Raw genomic sequence first — 21,515 nt, forward strand, 5'->3', positions numbered from 1 at the left:
ATCCTATACAAGTCTTCGATTCTAAAGTGGATGGTGGATTTTGATATAAATGAAATGATAATAACAAGTGAAACTTTTAGGACGGCATTAGAAATCAAACGATCGTATGATCCTTTTATTCTTCTTCTAATTATTGTGCCGTCTTTGTTATGATATCTTAGCAAAACATTAGTTATTATACAGTTGATAATAATATTTTGTTTATCATTAATGTAATGATTATATTTTTTTATATATAAAAATATATCTTGTAAATAAACATATTGTTTTATCGATATTTATTTTCTCCTTTTTTCCAGTCCAAAAGTATTATTTTCTAAATGAACTACCAAGTTTAGTGATGCGGGCACAATCAAACATTTTAGCCATGTTTATTTAATATTATATTTTTATTTAATATTTATTATCGTGACAAATAAAGGTTGTCTTAAATATTTATTAAACACTTGTTAATTTTAGTTTATTAGACATTAATTTGCATTGGATTCCGATTAAATCTGAATTAAACTTCAGGTTGCCCGTCCTGATCACTGTCTTGGACCGTTCGATTCGAGCACACGAATCTTCGCCGTCCAATCTAACCGGATGTTTTATTAATTAAGGAAGCTGACAGCTCACCTATCCTCGTTCGAACATTGTCACCAACCGGAAGAAAGCACACGGATCGTGTGCTTGCTAAAACGCATCTGCAGCCGTCAGATACACATCCTCTCGCTCGACCGCCTCGTCGCATCTCCCTATAAATAAATCGTTCGTTTCCTTTTACTTCCGTTACGAGTCGGCTTTCTCTTCTGTTCCATCCTCGGTCCGTGACTTGAGATCGGCGAACCCTAGCTTGTGTTGTTCCTGGTGATCGATGGCCCGTACGAAGCAGACCGCTCGCAAGTCCACCGGCGGCAAAGCGCCCCGGAAGCAGCTCGCCACCAAGGTATGCGTCCCGTCTTCCCGTTTAGTTTGGGTTACCCGTTTCGGTTTGCAGAGATCTATCCGGCTTACCTGTTTTGTTTGGGTTCCGTGTGTATAGGCCGCGAGGAAGTCGGCGCCGACGACCGGCGGTGTGAAGAAGCCCCACAGGTACCGACCGGGGACGGTGGCTCTACGTGAGATCCGCAAGTATCAGAAGAGCACGGAACTGCTGATCCGGAAGCTGCCTTTCCAGCGGCTGGTGCGCGAGATCGCGCAGGATTTCAAGACCGACCTTCGGTTCCAGAGCCACGCTGTGTTGGCGCTGCAGGAGGCGGCGGAGGCGTATCTGGTAGGGCTCTTCGAGGACACCAACCTCTGCGCCATCCACGCCAAGCGGGTCACCATCATGCCCAAGGACATCCAACTCGCCCGCCGTATCCGTGGTGAACGTGCTTAAGACCTCGATGGATGATAGCTTAGCCCTCCTTTTCTCGTCGATGGATTGATCCTCTTAGGAAAATAACTAAATAGATAAATTTCTGATCGTGTTCTGTGGACCTTTATATATGATAGCTAATCTAATTGTAAATTACTGGAAACTACATGCAATTATTGGTGTGGGTTAATATTTCATTTATCTTTGTTCGTTTAGATTGTGGTCATGCTCATAAGATAGGTCGTGATTTCCATGATGATTTGTGCGATAATTCTTGGCATTTTATGGTGAATAAAACCTTCTGCAACCCCCTCCTTGTTTCATGCGTTGATGTCTCATAACGGACCGATCTAGCGGTGTCTTTCGATAGATTGTCGATTTGGAATTGGAGCAGGCGGATTCAATGGAAAAATAGTCCTTGTAATCTTGCAATCTCGGCTGCTGGAAGAGCAACAAATGCCCTTGTAAATTCCCAAAGTTCTTGATCAGTTGAAGAGCAGGTTTGAAATTTCACATTCGACGTGCTCTCAGCCATATGCTATCATTATTGGCGTATAGAATTGGCTGTATAAGAATGATGTAAATGAACAATGCAGTTAATTTGTGCAATGAATGTGATTTGTTGCACGTGAAAATTTTGGGGGCGGAGAATAATTCTCCGACAAAGTTTATTCTGGAAAATAATAACTGGATAAATAGCGATTTACATAAAATGACAATTGCATCGTTGTAGTTTCTACCGTCAATAAATGCACTCTCTTTGAAATTAAAAGTAAACATTGTAATGCGTCTCAACATAAACATGCTGGCTAAGCTGCATGTACTTGGAATACTGTTCATATCATGATAGGACAATTTATTTCTATTCTCTGACAGGGAACCCGTTTGGCAATGCCAAAGAAACAAAAAATGATATCCATTGTTTGGTAAGCAAACAAAAAAAAGAAAAATAAATTTGGGAGTACTCACCAAAGATAACATTATTATGAATATGCATTAATAGATGTCGAGAAGTATCATAAATTTTTAGCTCTTGTTTCTAAAAATAGAAATCTTCTATGGTTCGAGGATCAGTAAATTTCTGTGGGACGTATATATCAAAATTTGGTAGAATAGGCATTGCAAAGTTGTGAAGGAAACATCATTCCTCAGTCCGGGAGATTTCATTCATAATCAGGTCATCACCATCTTTGTAGGATATGCTTGGGGTAGAAGCTAATCTTCTAAACGTTGTCTTACATCTGCAATTTTGTTAATGGAGCAAGAAGATATCTGCATTTATAATTATTACTTACATCTAAGGCAGGAGATGATGGGTAGTGCTTTAAAAAAAAGAGAGGAGAGGGTATCAAATGATTTAACCTTGCTAGCATCACTTGCCTTCTCCTATTGTTGATACAATTTTCAATTCTTTAACTATGTGTGATAAATCCACTATCATATAATTCATCTTTATCATGAACCCATTTTAAGGCACAATTTGATACTAAGACATTACTAGCAAGAGTCAATATCTTCATTTGCCAATATCCAATAAATTTAAATAGGAAAAAAAATAATTTAAAAAAATATGAGTATTTGGTCTAAAGAAATTTTTTATCAATTATTTACTAACATTTAATGTAACACTTTGATTAATCCTATATCAAAAATGGATATATTATTATTAATTTTAACTTAAATATTTTAATCAGTGACTTAGATTTAATAAAATTGATAGACCAATTAATACATGCACTATCCCTTGGTCTTGACCACTAATGATAGATATCTAATAGCCTATATAAAGCAGCTAACACTAAAAACATATTTTTAGTTTTATGACTTCACAGGGATATTTATGACAAAGAAAACATTCATTATTTACTATTTTTGTTTGAGGAATATATATGTAAAACAAAATCCTAATTCTATAGAGTACTACTCAGCTCTGAGCTAAAAGCCTAGCCCAAAATAATAAAATAATTATACACCAATTCTTGCAAAAGATATCCAATTTTACATATGATCAACGACAAACAATCAGTAAAGACCCCATAATTATGTTAGAATGATGCTTTTGGTTTGCACCTTAACTTTCACATTGAGTATATCTCTAAGGGGACATGTTTCTTTGTCAACACAAGTGTTAGTGGAGGTTTATTTGGCCATGGTTGTCCTCATAGAAACCTGCAGAATTGTTGATCAAGACCATCCTTTTTTAACAAAATATTAGCATATAGACTTGAACATGTGCTTCTTCAATTCAAGGTGGAGAAGAAGCCTTGCAAAGACTGTAAACAAGAAAACTAACATACCAACTAGTACTTTATCGTATTAATGAGAAGGCCAATAACAAAGCCCCCAATGAGCCTTACCGGCTTACAATCATGTCTTAGGATTTCCTAAACTTTCTAAGATTCTAAAATTATTAGGCTGATAAAAAACAAAAAAGGTATTTACATAAAATACTTAGAAAATTGATCCAAATCAATTAAGGGCAGTTGTTTTGCTACTTTTAGGCTTAGCCAAACCCTTTATCAGGTTCCATAGTTTTCTTCATAGTTTTGACAACCCTGTGACAACAAAGGGACGCCTGATGAATGTGTTGGGAGTCCCTTTGTTCACCTGGGTGAACTAAGTGTAAAGGGCCAGTGGCCCTTCTACATGCCCAAACCAGAGGACACAAGCCAACACATTCATCAGGCGTCTCCATTGCTTCTAAACAAAGTAAAAAGCTCGCAGCTCCTCCACCATTGTAGCTCATGCCACTACATTGCAAGATGGGTTTCCTTATCCTACTTCTATCACCAATGTTTCTCCAGCAACAAATTGTAGAAGATATAGGTACATGAATTGCTGAATGAATAGACCAATGCAGTTGCATTAACCAAAAGTGATTAAGATTATAACCTATTTACGGAGTTATCTTGTCACTATTCCAAGCACCATCTAAACTAGTAGAACTGGAAACACGAATTCTGTACAAACCTAACTTGCAGACAGTCACCGCTTGCGATATTTGGAATATTGGACCAAACTGATATAAAGAAATCAACGAGAAGAGTCTAAGAATACTGAGGCAGGCAACCCAATGTAAAGTGATGTGGGGCGTACGGGATAATTTACCTTTTACTCGTTGCTCTCCTCTCGCATGATACCATCTTCAAGCCTGCTTCATTGAGGCGGCGACGTTTTGCCGTCGAAGAAGAAACACGAGATGGTGAAAAGGGTGAAATCGATGAGCAGGCCTCCTGCTTGGGATGATGAATAGGGTGGAGATTGGAGACTTATATGGAAAAGAGCTAAAGAGATCGATCATATAGGGGGGAATATGACGGGACGACTCACCAAGAAAGACCCCTAGTTTTCCAAAATGATCAAATTGGTCTTCTCAATTTTGCCCAAAATATACTTCAATGGCTTCATAATTTTAAATCATTAAATAATATCTTATCTGACAAAGAGTAGTATGTCTTCTTCTATAAATAATAAATCAATAGCATTCTGTATTAAATAATTATATAAAAGCGGTGACAATATTGTCATGCGTGGACAAGGTGTTGAATGTGACATGGGATGGGCGGGCACGCGAACGCCCTCCCGCTCACGACCGCCCTCGCCCGCCTCATCGACCGCTGTCACAGCCTTCGACAACTCCAACAAATCCACGCCCGAATCATCGTCGCTCGCCCTTCGCTCGGCCACGATGCCACCGCAGCTGTCCTGACCCGCCTCCTCTTCGCCTCCGCCTCCTCCCCCTCTTCCTCCTCCTCCCTCCACTACGCCGCCGTCCTCTTCCGCCGCCTCCCCGCTGCGCCCACTCTGTTCGCCTACAACGCCCTCATTCGAGCCAACTCCTTCGGCTTCTGCTCCCATCTCAACCCTCTCTCCCTCTATTCCCAAATGCTCTCCTCTGGTGTCCGTCCCGACCACCTCACCTTCCCTTTCTTATTCAGGTATTGCTCTCATATTCTCGACTCCGTCGTCGGGCAAAGCTTGCATGTGCACATACTTTGGCTCGGGTTTCACACCGATGTTTATATTCAGAATTCTATGATCCATATGTACGCTACTTGTGGGCTTATTGATTGCGCCGGTAAATTGTTCGAGGTAATGCCTCTTAAAGACATTGTTTCTTGGAATTCGATGCTGATCGGGTACTTGAGATGCGGAGAGCTGGACTTGGCGTTGGATTTTTTTCTTGGCATGAGGGAGAGGAATGTGATCACTTGGAATTCGATCATCACTGGGTTCGTCCAGGCTGGGCGGTCCAGGGAGGCATTGGATTTGTTTCATGAGATGCTGATTCTGCATGATGATAATGCGAAACCCAATAAGGTCACCGTTTCAAGTGTTATCTCAGCATGTTCTTCTTTGGGAGCGCTAGATCAGGGGAAGTGGGTGCATGGTTATCTGAAGAAGCAGTCTTTGGAGTTTGATGTCGTGATTGGGACCGCTTTGATCGACATGTACGGAAAGTGTGGGTGTGTGGAGAGAGCTATTGAGGTATTTGAGAAGATGCCAAAGAAGGATGTTTTGGCCTGGACGGCTATGATCTTGGTATTTGCAGTCCATGGACTTGCAGAGGAGGCTTTTGCTCTTCTAGAACAGATGGAGAGGCATCGGGTGATGCCTAACCATGTAACATTCGGTGCTCTGCTGAGGGCTTGTGCTCATTCGGGATTGGTAGAGAAAGGGCTTTGGTGCTTTGATAGGATGAAAGCTACTTACTTGATTGAGCCACAGCCACAGCATTATGCATGCATGGTTGATTTACTTGGCCGAGCAGCTCTTTTTGAAGAAGCTGAACGGCTCATAAGAAGCATGCCGATGGAACCAGATTCGTTTGTTTGGGGGGCATTACTTGGTGCTTGTAGGATGCACGGAAACATGGAGGTTGGAGAACGGGTGGCTAATTATTTGATAGGATTGGATCCTCAGAATCATGCTTTCTATATAACACTTTCAGATATTTGTGCCAAGGCTAAAAGGTTTGGGGATGTGAAGAGAATTAGGTCTTTTATGGAAGAGTGTGGGATAAGGAAAACTACGCCAGGTTGCAGTATGATTGAGGTTGATGGCCAGGTGCTTGAATTTTCTGCCAAAAGAGTGCCCAAGGATCTGAGAAATGAAATTGAGTGGGTTTTAGATGCGATTAATGTTGAATTGAGATATAATTTTCCTCATCATGATGCTGATAACCTTCAGGCTGAGTATGTTCGGTTGAAATTTCATGCAACGTGACCTTAAATGACAGGAAAATATCATTGAAGCTAAATGTAGTTGGTTGTTGGTACTTGGTAGTTTTTCAGGCTGTAATATTGGTTTTCCATGGCCCACCGGATATCTTTCGAAGAAGGATTCTTGTACTTCTGAGAAGTTATCACTGAAGATGGATTATTTTCTTGTGGAAGATTTCTCACCAATAACTTGTGAGTGGAACTGATCTAACATCGATGAAGCTAGACATGTAGTGGCACAATACCAAGTTCACACCGGTCTCTTACACTGCAATAAACAAGAAGTATGCTACCTAAACTAGTCTAGTAAGTTCTTACTAAGCTTTTTGAGATTATAATGTTCGGATGCTTCAGCTTGCCAACTGATTTATATGTTTAAGAGATATCAATATGCTTGAAACTCTCTAGGCTAATACGAAGCATGTTGTTATTGAATTTACTTGATTATTCAAGTAGACTATACTAAAAAATTATCAGAAGTAAATCTTATGTTTGCATTTGTGTCTAACTTCCTTTCTTTTCCAAAGTGAGATTTCCTTATTTAATCGATGACAATCTTAAAATAGTTCAATTCAAAAATGTCTTATCCCATCAATTTGTTTAATTTAATCTCATGAATATTCATTCATATATTCACTTTTTGACCCCCCTGAAAAAAATAAAGGAAGAATGACTGACTGACATTCCATTCCCAAATCAATACTTTTTTATCTGAACAAGGTAGTACGGTAAAAGAATGTATATTCACTATTCAGTGCTCTGTGGAAACTTCAAGCAGAAAACAGACAACTACAGACAATCCAGCTCAATCATACTAAATCTCAATCATTTTCTGGTTCAGAGTCATGTATCTCCATCTTTCCTTCTCAACAAAATCTGCATCTAGAAACTTAGCAACAAAAGTCCATAGTCTATAAGCATCCTGAAAGTTAGTGAGGAAACTGAGGGAAGCATTTACGACACTTATTCCCATATTAACATTTTCTTTCTTTTTGTTACCTGCAATTGTTATTTCACAGGATGATCTTCTCTCCAAGACTTTATCCTTCTCTGCTTCATATTTGTCTGCAAACCAAATATTATTCAGAAATCCACAACTAAGAGAAATGTTGCTTCGATCAGCAAGCTTTTGTACCAATGCAGGCTTGATCTTCTCTCCTTTCCAGTCAAACACATTGAAAGCTAATGCAGGCCCCCTGTCAAATTTTATTCGTGGACCGTATATTTTAACCAGGGAATGGCCACTTTCTGAATGAGGATGCCGCAGCTTCTTCAAAGCAACGACCAACCAGTTGGTGATGCATCTCAGTCTGCTGCTGATGAGTAGCAGACCCAGTGAGTCTGCATGGTCTAATCCTCTGCACACAATCTCCATACTCTTGTCTGCTCCAGACATGGTCTCCACTGCTTGCATAGAATGGTCCAATTCTAGTTCTACTATACTTGATGATGTTTCTTCTTTCTCATCTTGTGCTTTGGAACTCTCACCCTGGTTTGACTTCTTGACTTGCTTTTGTTTTTCTGTGACAGCACTTTCACCGAACACATCATCTGCACCAGCAGAACCGTTACAGATCTGTGTAGGAATTGGACCAGAGAATGAACTAATTGTCTCGATATCATCCTCCTCGAATTGGTTTCTGGACGAGTGAGCATCCAAGTCTGTTCCTGAATAATCATCGGTCTGCTGTGACAGCCTTCTTGCTGGGATGATGCTGACTATTCCAATGCTCCTGGCGATCGTTGATGGCTCCAACATTGCAATGCTGGACTTCTTGATGAAGAGCCCTGCGAACCCAGATGGATTTTCGCCGAACACCTTGAAGAAAGAGCAGATGATAAAGTCTGGTTGGATCAGCGACAGTCCAAGGGTGTCAAGGTCCTTCGGCCCCAGAGCACATGCATCCAGCACAACCTGCCATCCGTTTTCCTTGGCCACAGTCATCCATAGGTAAGGATACCTGGCCCCGGTAATCCTGGATTGAAGTGGGAAGACAAATAGTCCTCTTTTCTTTTTCTTTCTCTTGCTTAGCTTCTCCATTAAGCTCCCAGAATGAATCCTCAGACTTGGCCATGAGAAGCTAGCAGACGTGACTTTGGCTCCTCTCTTTTGGGCGCTCTCGATCATTGCAGTCACAGCTTCGCTCTCGTAATCATATACACATAGCAACCCCTTGTTGGCATGGAATGGGTAGGATTCTGCCAACAGCCTGAAAGCTGTACTCCTGTTTGCAGTACAGACCATGCTGTATTCATCGTCCAGTATGTTGAGGAAATGCATGATTCTCTTCCTAATTGACGACTCCAGAGCAGTATCCTGGTTCCCATACTGCACTTGAGATTTCAAGCTTGCTGACTGGTAAGAGATGCTGAAGACTGGAGGCTGCAAGAGGGTCGAAGGTGGAGGATTAGAGGATGAGGATGCTACAGAGGAGTGCATTTGTGAGTGGGAGAATAGGCTGAATCCAGTATAGTCGAGGCAGACATGGCTCGAGAGATGATAATATTCGCTGTTCCTGATGTGATCTGCTTGCTGTGTCTCACCATACTGTGGGTAGACTGTGATGAAGCTGGAGAAGGCATCAGGAAAGGCAGGCAGGGACTCGTCGTTGACAAAGTTGGTGTTTGGGAAGATGGAATCTGTCGTCAGCTTCACAAAGTTCAAGCGTGAGATCCTAGTGGTGGTGGCTCTCCTCTGCCGCTTTGTGTTGCCGGATTCAACCAGATTTAGTAAAGGTATGGAACAGCAGCCGGTGGCACATGCCTCAGAGGGCTCCTCTATCTTATTTTCACCTCCTTGTTCATGCTTGTTGCTTTCTTTGTCTCCTCCAGTAGCCTTCATCAGCCTTCTGAAGTACTTGTGGATGAAGAAGAGCATGGCGTTTCATGGGAAGAGAGGTACTGTCAGGGAACTAGTCGGCTTAGATAAATACAACTTTCTTGCTTCTGATATCTTCCGAGCAGACTAAGTTGATATTAAGAGTGGGACATCTTTTAGGCTCTTTATTCCCTTTTAACATCCAAAATGGCAGGTTTAGACCTACTGCCCAATTACTCAACACAAGTATGCATCACTGTTAAGGATAAGTAGATGCTTGTACCTCCTTGACCGGAAGACGATAAGGGTACATACTGTGACTGGCTGCTTCTCCATACCATTTTTATCTTGGAGTGATGCTTCACCTTTATCCATGCAATTATTTTTACCTACATGGTCAATTTCAAGCTTCAGATGGATTTACTGCTTGCTACAATGTATAACAGATTTTTTGCATCTATGAAAAAGATCTGGAGGTTGGTTTGGTCATTGTATCAGATTATACATGCTGTAAGAGTGCATACGCAAGTGGACAGGTCGGTCACTGTAATGGATGGCTACAAGCACGCTCTGATGGTGGCAGCTAGCCTAACGCGTGACATGGCTTAATTGCTTCCTTTCAGCTGTTTGACATCTAAATGTGTGTGATTCTTGAATTGGTCTTTCAGCTGCTTAACAAGGATTGTTCAGCCAGAAATCCTTGCTCATAGGATGCTTTTTAGGTAACTGTGACTTGCGGAAGCTTTTTGATTCAGCCATGCTGTCTCTACAAGACCTAAATAATGCATTTTGGTAGCAGACTGCTCTGTGTCAGCAAATAGCTTACTTTAAACAAGTAATTTAATTTTTCAGAACATAGCAGGCCTCATTTTATATTTCTTTTGCTGTCTATTTATTATGCTTGATTACATTACCACCTGAACCCAGCCAGGTCAAATGTTCCTGCTCCAAACCAGGTCCCTTCCTCAATCTCTGGCTGCTTCTGAGGGAGAGCTGAAAGTTTATCCGCTTCTTGGTGGAAGATATTGTCCAATCCATGTGAGTGACCTCAGAGCTGAAATTTTCGTGTTTTAATAAAGATATGATGGCTATAGCCAATATCGTGCCCGATGACACTCGAAAATATCTGGAATGTGGTGTCCCAAAGGGGTCTGCAAATTTTGGCCATTCAACATGCGAATGATTAAACATGGAATCCTGTTCTCTGTTTGGTGCAAGCAGCATAGCATCTCTCTTGTTCGGGTCAATGGGTTGACTTCAGGTGGCGAGACGGGACCAGCTTGTGCTTGCAAGCAATAAGCAATGCTTTCTCTACATGATTCCTCGTCACGTGCATTGCCTACCCGTGCGTCGGTTGGAGGGGTGAAGTTGGGGCCCACATGTTGGGGTCATCTCCTCCCTCACAAGCACGACTGGGCAACGCGGCTTTTGGGTATGTCAACAAAATTACTTTGCATCATTTAGGTGCGAACGACGCTTCACCTTTTCTCCCTTTGGGCTTTGTTTTGTTGTAATGTCTTGTCAGTCTCTTTGAATGTCTGCACCATCTTTCTCTGTCATCAAACAACGATGCGTGGATAAATCACATTCCAAAGTATAATAAATTGGAAGTAGGATTCTTTCAACTTTCTAAGAGAAGTAAATTTGGGACTTTGACCATTCCAAGTTTGCCAATGCCTGAACAAACCTTAATTTTAGATTTTTCTTTTCAGAGAAAAGAAAACAACACATAACACTATCCATGGCTTGATGTCTCTGTAGGAGCATTTTCTTGAGTTTTTGAGGCTATTTGTATTCACACAGAAACCTCTTGTTCCTGCCATATGGCAGGATGACTTTTCATGATCTATCTAAAAGCTTAAACTTACATATTGTTAAGAGTTTAAATAGTGATTGGTGGACTCTTTCCTAACAAGTTTTTGAAAGCAGTGATAAATCAATTGAAATTGTATCATAGCATACCATAATATAGCTTAAACTACTCTTTATCACATTTTTCTCATTACTAGTCAAGGCATTTTCATGTTGATACATAATTATTTGGACTGTCTACTAATTTATTTTCTTAATATGTGTTGGTTTGATAGGATATGTTCATTTATATTCTTTAACACACAAAGTACTCATATTAAATTACTTTTACAACCTCCAACAGGTGGCCACATACCGTATAATTGGGTCCATATCAACTGGTTCTTCCTTGATGAGAAATTAATAGATGGGACAGATGATGTGGTATCCAATGATGGATTCAAACGAAGGAGTTCATAGTCATAGCCAGAATCAAATTTTAAATTTACTGCAGAATTCTTCAATTTTGGTTGATGTCACATGGTGCATCTTAATTCAAATTTCTTGTGCCAATAGTCTATTATATCCAAGCTAGCAATCTAAGTATATATCTGACATAAAAAAATCCAAAATCAGCATGGTCAAATGTTCTGAATTTCTTAGTTCTCTTTCAGGAAAAGTTTGAGTAGTTGACTGGCTAACTCAAGCTATTTAAGTCAAACTTCTCTTTCAATCATGCAATAGATGAGAAACCAAATTCAAACATGGCTTCCTACTTAGTCCATGACACCAATCATCTATTTCAAAAGGAGGAGGAGGAAAAGTATGAGCTGCTATTCTCATTTTTTTTCTCTTCCATTCCTTAGATTAATTATGGAGTCTTTATGGCTTGATCGGAGAAGAGTGCTTATAATTTGATTATTGTATATTGTTCCTTGTATTATTTCAAGCAAAAAAATAAAAGCTGATCTCCTTTTGCACGTGTGGTTTGCGTCTAATCTTCTCAAGTCTTGGTGTGACGCGGGCTTGGCAAATCCTTCTTCGTGAGCTATAAAGGATTTGACTTGTTGATTACCAGCAAGCGAGGGGAACTTGCAACTTGTATGTCGATCATGGTGCACATTAGGACACCATGGTTGTTTGAACCCGGCCACAAGTCTTTCAGATTTGCAGTCACTGCCATGAGAATAACATCCACTGGGAAGGATTGATAGTAAGTAAAGGTTTGTCACACACTGTTTTTTTCTTTGGGAAGATTTAGACTGATAACTAATCCTACCAAATTACAACCCCCAGCCTTTATGGCTAAGTCTCTTCATCTGCATAGACTTCCCACAAGTTGAGAATAGGAGACTCTGTGATCTAAGAAAAGCTAAAGCTCCAGTTTCTAAAACCTTTTGTGGTCAAGACTGGCATGAGAGAGAGAGAGAGAGAGAGATGTTTCAACTGGCTTGACTTGAGAATATTTATGCATCCTTAGAGAAAATGGGATCATGCAGGAAATTCTGATGAACTTAAAACAAGGATGATTGTTCTTGATGTAATACAATTAGGTTTCAAGGAGGAATATATGCTTATTTTTTTAAAAAAAATAATTTTCTTTTTAATTCTTTGTTGCAAGGGAAGTGATGCTTAAGTCATCTCTTTGATCTTTGGTTGTTAATCCTGTATAAAGTGGATGTTAAGTTTCCTAGCTTAAACATAAAAGAGACATTAGCACTGTTTTCTTCTTGAATTATTAAGGTAATGGAAATAAATTTAACCAGTTTATTTTGAAGATCTTCCTATAAGACACCATAAAACCCCTCATCAATTCTAAAATCCATCCCCCTTCTCAAAATACTTGTGAATCTTTCTACAATACCCTACAAACATAAATATGACCATGCAAGACTAAATAAAATTGGTGTACTTTAACCAAACATAATGGAAATTACTAACACTATCAGTTTCCTAAACGCTACTTGAATATATTTTCATCGTTTTTATTTTCTTAATATTCTGCTAAATGAACTTTTGGTGTCAAACACATTGATGAAGTTGGCATGAAATAGCCCTCACCAATCCTAAAATCTTAATGAAGGCTTGGTACTTAATGATTAAATTTTGAGAACAAATACAATGACAAATGATTTCTATGACAAAATAATCACAAACATCTAAATGTGAATTTCATAATGTTTATCGACAAACAGATATGGTTTAAGGATCCATATCTATATATATATATATATATATATATATATATATATATATATATAATGCTAGCCCAACATTTATGGATGCTTTCTAAAGATCTCTTTCTAAGCTCACTTATGGTTTCCATCACAATAAATTGCTATTGTAAGGTTTTTGGCAGGAATAGGCCATACATAACTCACACCAAAGACATTACCATCATGTTTCAGTTTTGCTAGACAAATTAGCTATCCTTATACTGATGATTAATACTGGTTGGATCAAAGGGACTGATGTGGAGCTTTTATTTTCCGTAATAAAAGTTCTTCATGTACTACTTTACACAAGGATGAGAACTGCCTTACCAAAACCCAGACAGCAAAGATGTTGATGCTTAAGATTAGCTGCTGATATTAATCCTAAATCTACGGCAATTCATTTAATTGCTTCCCTTCACAAAGATTGACCACTTCACTTCAAGTAGCAGTTGTGAAAAATGTCTAAGCTTCAGTCACAAGACTGTGTTTGCTAAGATGCGTTTGTAAATGACTCTCTCTATATAGTCAGCAAGAAGACATAGTTACATGATGCACAGTTCATGACTTTTCCCTTCTCTCACTTTCTACTCGAAGAGATAAGCTTCGATGAAGCAGCACAAAGATATCTAAAGAATGCACGTACTTCACCTTGCATCGTGCATGAGAAGCGGCAACAGCATTGGTCGGTGCTCTAAGCTGAAGCCAGTCGTAGGGCAAGTCTCCTTTGGCAGGTCATTGACTCATCGGAGGAAATGCATCACCGATGCATTCAACCTTACCTCCTTTCTCTCTGAGTCACCTGCCAAGGGAGAGAAGCCCCACAACTGGCTCGCTTAACTCGCGAACTCTTATCTATTTGCTTCGCTTGCTGCTTCTCCACACTGTTCTTCGCCTCTCTTGCGGTCTCTTATAGGGCAACCTCTCGGGTCAGGGACAGCATTGTGAGCCCCTGAATCAGTGGCATATGCCAGGGTACTTGGAAGGGTTATGCCATGGATATCCCTCTCCCACAGCAGCCTCAAGGAGGCTCCCTTTTAATCCTGAAGTCCATTTCTCAGATTGCAGCCTCAGTATGTGATTCTTCGTGGCGTTGTGCGTTTCTTCATGGCAGCTTTTAAGGTGAGAGGAAGATGTGGAGAGTGAGTGAAGGAGAGAAGGCCAGTGGGGGAGTCAGAAGACATATTCTCCTTCTTTTCTTCTCTCCATTGTAAAGGGATGGATGGAAAGAGGCGCATATGCTGTAGTATATGCTTCATGTGCTCGCGAAAAAGACATGGGCTTGTCGGACTAAAATTCTTCTTTGCAGGTATCATATCTTCTCCTTTTATTACAAATACATGGAAGATTGGAATGAATCGAAGAACTGCATGAATTGCTACCAATTAGTGCAACCAAAAAAACTTGGTTTCCCATATGTACTCCAACTTTTCGATCTATAGTCATAAATATCAAGACGATTTTCATCTTCCCCACATCATCTATTACTTTTTTGATAATTTAGGTCTCGAAGAGAAAAAAAAACATGTTTGTGTGGGATATCATTTCTCGATCATTAAGTGAAGAAAAAGATGATCAAAATGAATGGTAGCGTTAAGAAGGTTAGGATTAGCTTAGTTGTCAAAGGCTAAAGACAAGGGAAAGACATTAAATAAAGATTGTGATAGATGAAGAACAAGATCACTGCATCATTCTTATATATGTGGCAATTAACTGAACCATGAGAGTGAGTGATATCATTCTTATACTATCTCTTCTCTATATGAATTATTAAAGTCTATTATTATTTTTCAAGTGACCCTTCAATATAATACGATTAGCATAACCTTTGAGGATTTAATAGCATACATCTGCTTTTGCGAGCTCACATACTGATGAAACAATATACTCTTTGAAATTAACATGTATTTTTTAAATCCTCAATTAACTAACTTTACTTGCAAGAAAATTTCGTAAACATGTTTTCTGATTTAATTATTTTGAAAATTCTTTTTTCCAGAAAAATATTCTTGAAAAATTGAGATAAATACTAGACAATTTCTTAGTTCATTTTATGTATGATGTAGAAGGGAAAAAAAAAAAAATCCAATAAGAGCTCTTAAAATTTTTGATACATTTGTAGATAGATAAATACATTTGCAAAGAAATTAGTAATATATCTACGAGGGATACGAAAGACTATATGTTCATATATTGGAGGTTTATTTATCTTTAAATAATAAAATGTTTAGATATTGATTTCGTAAATTGTCTTGAGTTTATATCATATGTTAGCTAGAGAGATAATATATAAAAAATATAAAATAATCTATTATCATATAATTAATAATGAAAGTTGATTCCCTGATATACTTTGAAGTCACTAATTAGGCTCTGTGAGTATGAAATTTCACATGTAATCGACTTAATTATTAAACCATTGAAAATATTTTATCGTAATATTGTAATAATTTTGTTTTAATGACAAATACTCTAACGATTCTAAGTAAATGAACAAAAAAAACTTAATTGGTTAGAAAATAAGTCTGAAAACAATTAGTGTTAATTGATAACCTAAGTTTCATAGTATTAATTAATTATTGATAACCTAAGGTCTTTTAAGGAACATATTTTTATGATGAGATGTATGAGCAACCTATAAATGATATGATAATTCATGCTTGAACGAACATCATAATTAATATTTTTATATAATTAAAAATTATTTATTTCTACCAACCTATATATATTTATACATATACACGCTATTATTTAATGTAATAATGGAATTATCTTGACAAGACAAAATTAGTATGGACTACATTAGGAAACATTAATAATGTTATAATATATTAAAAATTAAATTAATTATATACAATCATTATGACTTACATTAACAATTAGACCTAATATAGTATTATTATAATTAGTAGACTTATTAATTAATTTTTAAAAATTAGTAATCACATATAAAATACTTTTTAAAATTTAATAATCAAATTAGATAAAATTATTTTTTAAATAAATTTTAATTTTTTTTATTATGATTCTAAACCCTTTGTTTTATATCTTAATTAATAAGTCAAGTGGATGTATATTAGATTTTGTGGTTTAATTAATTAGGATAAAATATATTAAGGATATAATTAGATTATCGATTAATAAAAGAAAATTCAAATCTTGGAAGATAATTACAATGAGAGAAACTCTTTTAATATATTTTTATAATTTTATTTTTAACTAAAAAACCTTTATTCGCACCTATATAATGACAATATCTCATAGAGATATTATTATCAAGATATCTTTTCTCATTCCTTCTTCGTAAGTCAATAAGGAGGAAAGAAGAAGGTTTCGCAAAGTTTGAGTGATCTTATTCGATATTAACACTCAAATGTACGTATCCAATTATATGATAATTTAGATTTCAATTTGAACTTAACTATATTATGCATAATAGTTTGATCTTCACCTTGACCTCCTTTATGACCATAAGTTTTCATGATTCTACGGTTTATAATGTAGATCATCATATTCATATTATTAGGGGTTAATACACTCCAAGTACTTAAGAAATTTAAATCAAATAATACTATATATATATATATATATATATATATATATATATATATATATATATAGGATTATACTACATAAAACAATTGTGATTATCTTTCAATATTACAATTTTTAAATTTTCGTTTATTATTATATATACAGAAATATGATTTTCAGAATTATAATAATAGTTATTATTTCAAACCAATGAGAGAAGTGGAATTGGATAAGGGTCAAGTCAAGGTTTAGTCAACGTCTTCTTCGTCTCCTAAAACAAACATAAAATTACTATTCTCTTCGTAAAGGCAGTCTCCATTCAATTGATATTATTCTCTTCTGCTCACTTAGAAGAACAAAACAGGGGCTTAAGAGACATCAGCCCCGGAAAGGCCGTGAAGTCTCTTGTTGGTGTTGGCGAAAGGGATGCATCGGAACTGAGACCCGCTGGATCACCTCGGCTCCTGATCCTTTTCTCTCCTCGATTCGAGGTAATCTTTTATCGATTTGCTTTTTCTTATGCTTTTTTTTTTCTTCGAGTTTTTGATGTCATCTCGGACTTTCGTGGGTTGGGAGTTGTGATTGTCGACGGATTTCCTATTTTTGATTCTATTCCGAGCGAGTTGCCCGTTCAAACGCGTGATTTTTAGGGATGAACTAACTGGGCTTCTCCGGGTGACTATGGTTCGTAGGGAAGTATTGATCAGTTAGGGTTTTCTGAAATCTGCATGATTTCAGTTCTGGGGTGCGAGTGAGTAATTATTTTGGTTCTACTCTCTGGAACCTGTGACAAAAATCGATTTTTTCGTCTCGCAGTCTGTAATGGCACCATCTTTCTTCTTTTCCGAGTCGGATTTCTATAATCGTGCATCGTGTCACGCTTGGAGTTTAATTTGAGCTCTTGGATTTGGTACACTTTGGGGACATATTTGAGAAAGTAGTTGTTTTTTCCTTTTAACTTTTCCTGAAGTTTGTAATTTTCTTTTCCTTTCCGGTTCGGTCCTTCGTGCTTTGAACTTCCTCATTCTTTTCTTGTCATATTTTCCTATGTTACGATGTTAATTGAGATTTGATCTTGGTTATCTAGGTTAATATCTAGGAAAAACATGTAATCTTTTAACAATTATTCATAGGTTCTCCGTTGCCCTTCATATCTCACTGAGTTGGTGGCGTGTATACTAGTGGTTTATGTCAAATACGAGATTGTAATAAGTTCCCATCTTGGAATCAGGAAGTTGTTTGTACTCGAAAAATTCAATTACAGGGAGCTTTGAGCTCCTTCTTATGGCTGTTGCCAAGGGCAACAACAGAGATCCACTCTACAACTGCTACAAGGTTCCTGGCCTCAATGATCCTATCCTAGAAACCCCCCATATCTCTTACCTTGAAGACCGATATGCTTTACATGAAGAATTGGGTTGGGGTCAATTCGGAGTTATCAGGGCTTGCTCTGACATGCTTACTGGTGAGTCAGCCGCCTGCAAGTCGATTGCAAAGGATCGCCTTGTTACCCCTGAGGATATTCGGAGCATCAAGCTTGAAATTGAGGTCATGGCTTGGCTTTCTGGCCACCCAAATGTTGTCGACCTGAAGGCTGTATATGAGGATAATGACTATGTGCACATAGTGATGGAGCTCTGTGCTGGAGGGGAGCTCTTCGATCGCCTCGAGAAGCACGGCTGCTTCCCTGAATGTGAGGCTGCCGTCCTGTTCCGGCACCTCATGGAAGTCGTGGTGTTCTGCCATGACAAGGGTGTTGTTCACAGGGACCTTAAGCCCGAGAATATTCTGATGGCTACCAAGTCTTCATCTTCACCAATTAAACTGGCAGACTTTGGGTTAGCTACTTATATTAAGCCAGGTATGTCCATCATTCTTAATTCACTTAAGTCAGTTTGTTATATCACTTATTTTGCTTCTATTAATTTTAAATGTAATCAACAGGGGAGAGCTTGTCTGGGACTGTTGGAAGTCCATTTTACATAGCACCGGAGGTTTTGACAGGGGGATACAATGAGGCAGCTGATGTATGGAGTGCAGGAGTGATCCTTTATATTCTTCTTAGTGGGATGCCGCCCTTTTGGGGGAAGACCAAGTCAAAGATATTTGAATCAGTTAGATCTGCTGAACTACGGTTTCCATCTGATCCATGGAGAAGTGTTTCCGACTCTGCAAAGGAATTAATTAGAGGAATGCTTTTCAGGGATCCTGCTAAGAGACTCACAGCTAAACAAGTTATAGGTAAGCTATAAGTGTATGACAGACTTCATCTGATAGAATTAATTTCTTAATAATATTATACCTGGAACATGACCATTTGGATTACATGCAGTTTGATACTATGCTCAATGGTAATAACCATTGGAAAAGTGCTGTTTGATTAATTTTAACCATTGAACATCTAATGTATATGACTAAAACTATCCAAATATTGTTATATATTTCCCGATGATAGGTTATAAAGTTCAATGAAGAGAATTAGGCTGCCAAGGTTACAAACTCCAATGAAGAGAATTATGTTGCCAAGACAGTAATTTTGTGATTCTCAACAATGATTCTTTTGCTAACAAAGCTGTTTCTGTTCCATATACACTATTGAAGTTATGGAGTAACTGTTCAAGCTCATCCCATTTTTGAGGCCCCTGCATTACGAGGCATTTTTCTTCTCCATTCAAACCCTTCTATCTTGGTTTATCAAGTCTTTGAGGTGGCTTCTTTTTTTCACAGACCATTCCTGGATAAAGGAGCACATGCAGCAACATGAAGTCCCATGTGGGCAATGCTGTGAAATCAGCTTTACACTGGGAGATCTGGGTAGCTGTTCATTCTCGACCCCGCTTGTCTCTGCAAGTCGTGATGTCAGCTTTAGTACTGGTTCTCTTGTTTCCTGCCAGACACTGGCAGATCATTCTTCCCCTGCATTCACTTGTAGATCATCATTTTCTTCAGTTATTTTTGACACTCCTTGCCCGTCTACGATCAGCTTCTCTTTCCAGAGCAGTTGTGAGTCTGACAACCACAGATTCTCCTCACCAATACCAGTGATGCCAAGTTTTGCATTCTTCACACCTGAGCAACAAAAAACATTCAGTTTTACAAGTGATGAATCAAAGACCGACACATCAAAGACAGGTATTTTTTTCTCCAGTTGCTCTTTCTGTATAGTGCTTTCTTAATTATTTTCTTTTCATATTACTGTGGGATGTGCAGACGCCAGCTGTAAGAAGCGCATTATGTCGCCCGACTCAGCTGCATGCTTTGGTCGAGATTTTAGCGAATTGGAGCACAAGTGGCTTGAAGCTAGAAGGGTTCCTGTGACTGGTTCTAGAGGCATTGGCATCCACAGCAGAAGGAACCACACCATTGGGCTCGGAGAGCTAGAGCAGCTTGACCTTGTGGTTTCCGAGTCGGTCATACGGTGGGCATCATGCACACACCTCTCAGATTCACCATCTCTCAGGTCCTCCCTTGTCTGCTGACATCCACAGACCTCAGATTGATGAATCTGTCTGTGATTAATACTTCATATCAAGTTTGCCAGTCTAACTCGAGTGTGAGATACTGAGCTGGCTGCCCTTGTTTAGAAAGTCCGTGATTAGCTGACTTTCTTCTCTCGTTCAAATTGTTTAGCATACGGTAGAGCCCGTCAATGTATGTGTTTTGTGTTATACATGTATTAATAGTGAATCACTAGTGTGAGACAAGCATTTGGGGATTTGTACGCAACAACTAACATTTTTCTTTGTATCAACTGTTTACTTAATGATGTATACTGCATAGCAAATCTTGAGTGATATTCTAGTGTTGGTCTAAATCTGTTTAGGCAGCTTGATATTTCTCATGAGGTTCGACAGTGGGTCTGTTGCTGGGTTTCATCAACGAACGACAGCTTGTTTTAAGTTTCCTCACTCAGCTGAAGTGGAAAGTTTATCTATCAACAGGATGAAATGTTGTTAAGGATAATTATTGACAGGATAATAGCTCTCTTTCATGGTTGCTTTCCCAGATGAGGACAACAAACATTTTCCAGTACGTAGTGTGCCTGCACATACCAATGTCTGCTTCCTTCTTTCCTCTCCACAAGGAATGTATCTCTCATTCGATTCAGTCCATTTAGTGGTACCACCAAGAAGTAAAGACTCTCATCAAACGTGATCTTAAATTTCCTTTGTCAAGACTCTCTAGTTACTCTTACAAACGACAACAAAATAGCTGGGTGGTGTTATGTTCTAGTGTTAAAAAAGATAGATATATTTCCTCATTTGACGATTTCACTACTTATCATCCTTAAATAGCACTAAGTCAGGGTTTTTAAAGATTACTCGGGCACTTCATACTTTGTAATTCGATTTAATATGAATATAAATAAAAACTAGATATTCGAACAGAATAAAATTGAATTCAATTTATGCTGCTTAATGTTTTTGGTTTTATTTGTAATATCCTAATATTAACCATCAAATTGATTCATCCTAATTAGTTTTATAGAAAGCACAGTGAGGAAATGGGGTAAAAAACAATGACAGAAATTTCAATGGACCTAAACTTAATTGATAATAAAGAAATCCATGAAATTAAGAATATAATGAGTAATT

General features: G+C 38.2%; 4 protein-coding genes across 5 annotated transcripts; 3 read left to right on the forward strand and 1 right to left on the reverse strand.

Annotated features, from left to right (window-relative positions):
* Positions 1–764: 764 nt before the first annotated feature.
* On the forward strand, positions 765–1,539 carry LOC135597417 (histone H3.3). The gene is made up of 2 exons (XM_065090340.1): positions 765–928; positions 1,025–1,539. The coding sequence occupies exons 1-2, from the start codon at positions 857–859 to the stop codon at positions 1,361–1,363; spliced, it is 411 nt and encodes a 136-aa protein (XP_064946412.1). The 5' UTR covers positions 765–856; the 3' UTR covers positions 1,364–1,539.
* Positions 1,540–4,877: 3,338 nt separating this feature from the next.
* Positions 4,878–6,737, forward strand: LOC135597415 (pentatricopeptide repeat-containing protein At5g66520-like). Its single transcript, XM_065090336.1, has one exon. It carries the CDS (start codon positions 4,901–4,903, stop codon positions 6,566–6,568), a length of 1,668 nt encoding a protein of 555 aa, XP_064946408.1. The 5' UTR covers positions 4,878–4,900; the 3' UTR covers positions 6,569–6,737.
* A 551-nt stretch (positions 6,738–7,288) lies between these two features.
* LOC103970953 (uncharacterized) lies at positions 7,289–9,442 on the reverse strand. Its single transcript, XM_009384866.3, has one exon. The coding sequence runs from the start codon at positions 9,440–9,442 to the stop codon at positions 7,379–7,381; it is 2,064 nt and encodes a 687-aa protein (XP_009383141.2). The 3' UTR covers positions 7,289–7,378.
* A 7,804-nt stretch (positions 9,443–17,246) lies between these two features.
* Positions 17,247–20,721, forward strand: LOC103970964 (calcium-dependent protein kinase 26). 2 transcript variants are annotated; one of them, XM_009384876.3, is made up of 5 exons: positions 17,247–17,411; positions 18,054–18,781; positions 18,865–19,161; positions 19,648–20,052; positions 20,131–20,721. In XM_009384876.3, the coding sequence occupies exons 2-5, from the start codon at positions 18,205–18,207 to the stop codon at positions 20,397–20,399; spliced, it is 1,548 nt and encodes a 515-aa protein (XP_009383151.2). In that variant the 5' UTR covers positions 17,247–17,411; positions 18,054–18,204; the 3' UTR covers positions 20,400–20,721. The 2 variants fall into 2 exon arrangements, with proteins under 2 accessions (XP_009383151.2, XP_018674980.2); XM_018819435.2 differs by having other exon boundaries at positions 18,152–18,781.
* The last annotated feature ends 794 nt before the right edge of the window (positions 20,722–21,515 follow it).

This window comes from Musa acuminata, chromosome BXJ1-2, assembly GCF_036884655.1.
Source record: "Musa acuminata AAA Group cultivar baxijiao chromosome BXJ1-2, Cavendish_Baxijiao_AAA, whole genome shotgun sequence".
NCBI lineage: Eukaryota > Viridiplantae > Streptophyta > Magnoliopsida > Zingiberales > Musaceae > Musa > Musa acuminata.

Excerpts from the sequence above, each read along its gene's own strand:
- LOC135597415 (XM_065090336.1), top strand. The coding sequence starts at position 4,901 with ATGGGCGGGCACGCGAACGCCCTCCCGCTCACGACCGCCCTCGCCCGC.
- LOC103970964 (XM_009384876.3), top strand. The coding sequence starts at position 18,205 with ATGGCTGTTGCCAAGGGCAACAACAGAGATCCACTCTACAACTGCTAC. Across the intron at positions 18,782-18,864 it reads AGCTACTTATATTAAGCCAG|GGGAGAGCTTGTCTGGGACT; the intron begins GTATGTCCATCA and ends TGTAATCAACAG. Across the intron at positions 19,162-19,647 it reads CACAGCTAAACAAGTTATAG|ACCATTCCTGGATAAAGGAG; the intron begins GTAAGCTATAAG and ends TTTTTTTCACAG.
- LOC103970953 (XM_009384866.3), bottom strand. The coding sequence starts at position 9,442 with ATGCTCTTCTTCATCCACAAGTACTTCAGAAGGCTGATGAAGGCTACT.
- LOC135597417 (XM_065090340.1), top strand. The coding sequence starts at position 857 with ATGGCCCGTACGAAGCAGACCGCTCGCAAGTCCACCGGCGGCAAAGCG. Across the intron at positions 929-1,024 it reads GGAAGCAGCTCGCCACCAAG|GCCGCGAGGAAGTCGGCGCC; the intron begins GTATGCGTCCCG and ends CCGTGTGTATAG.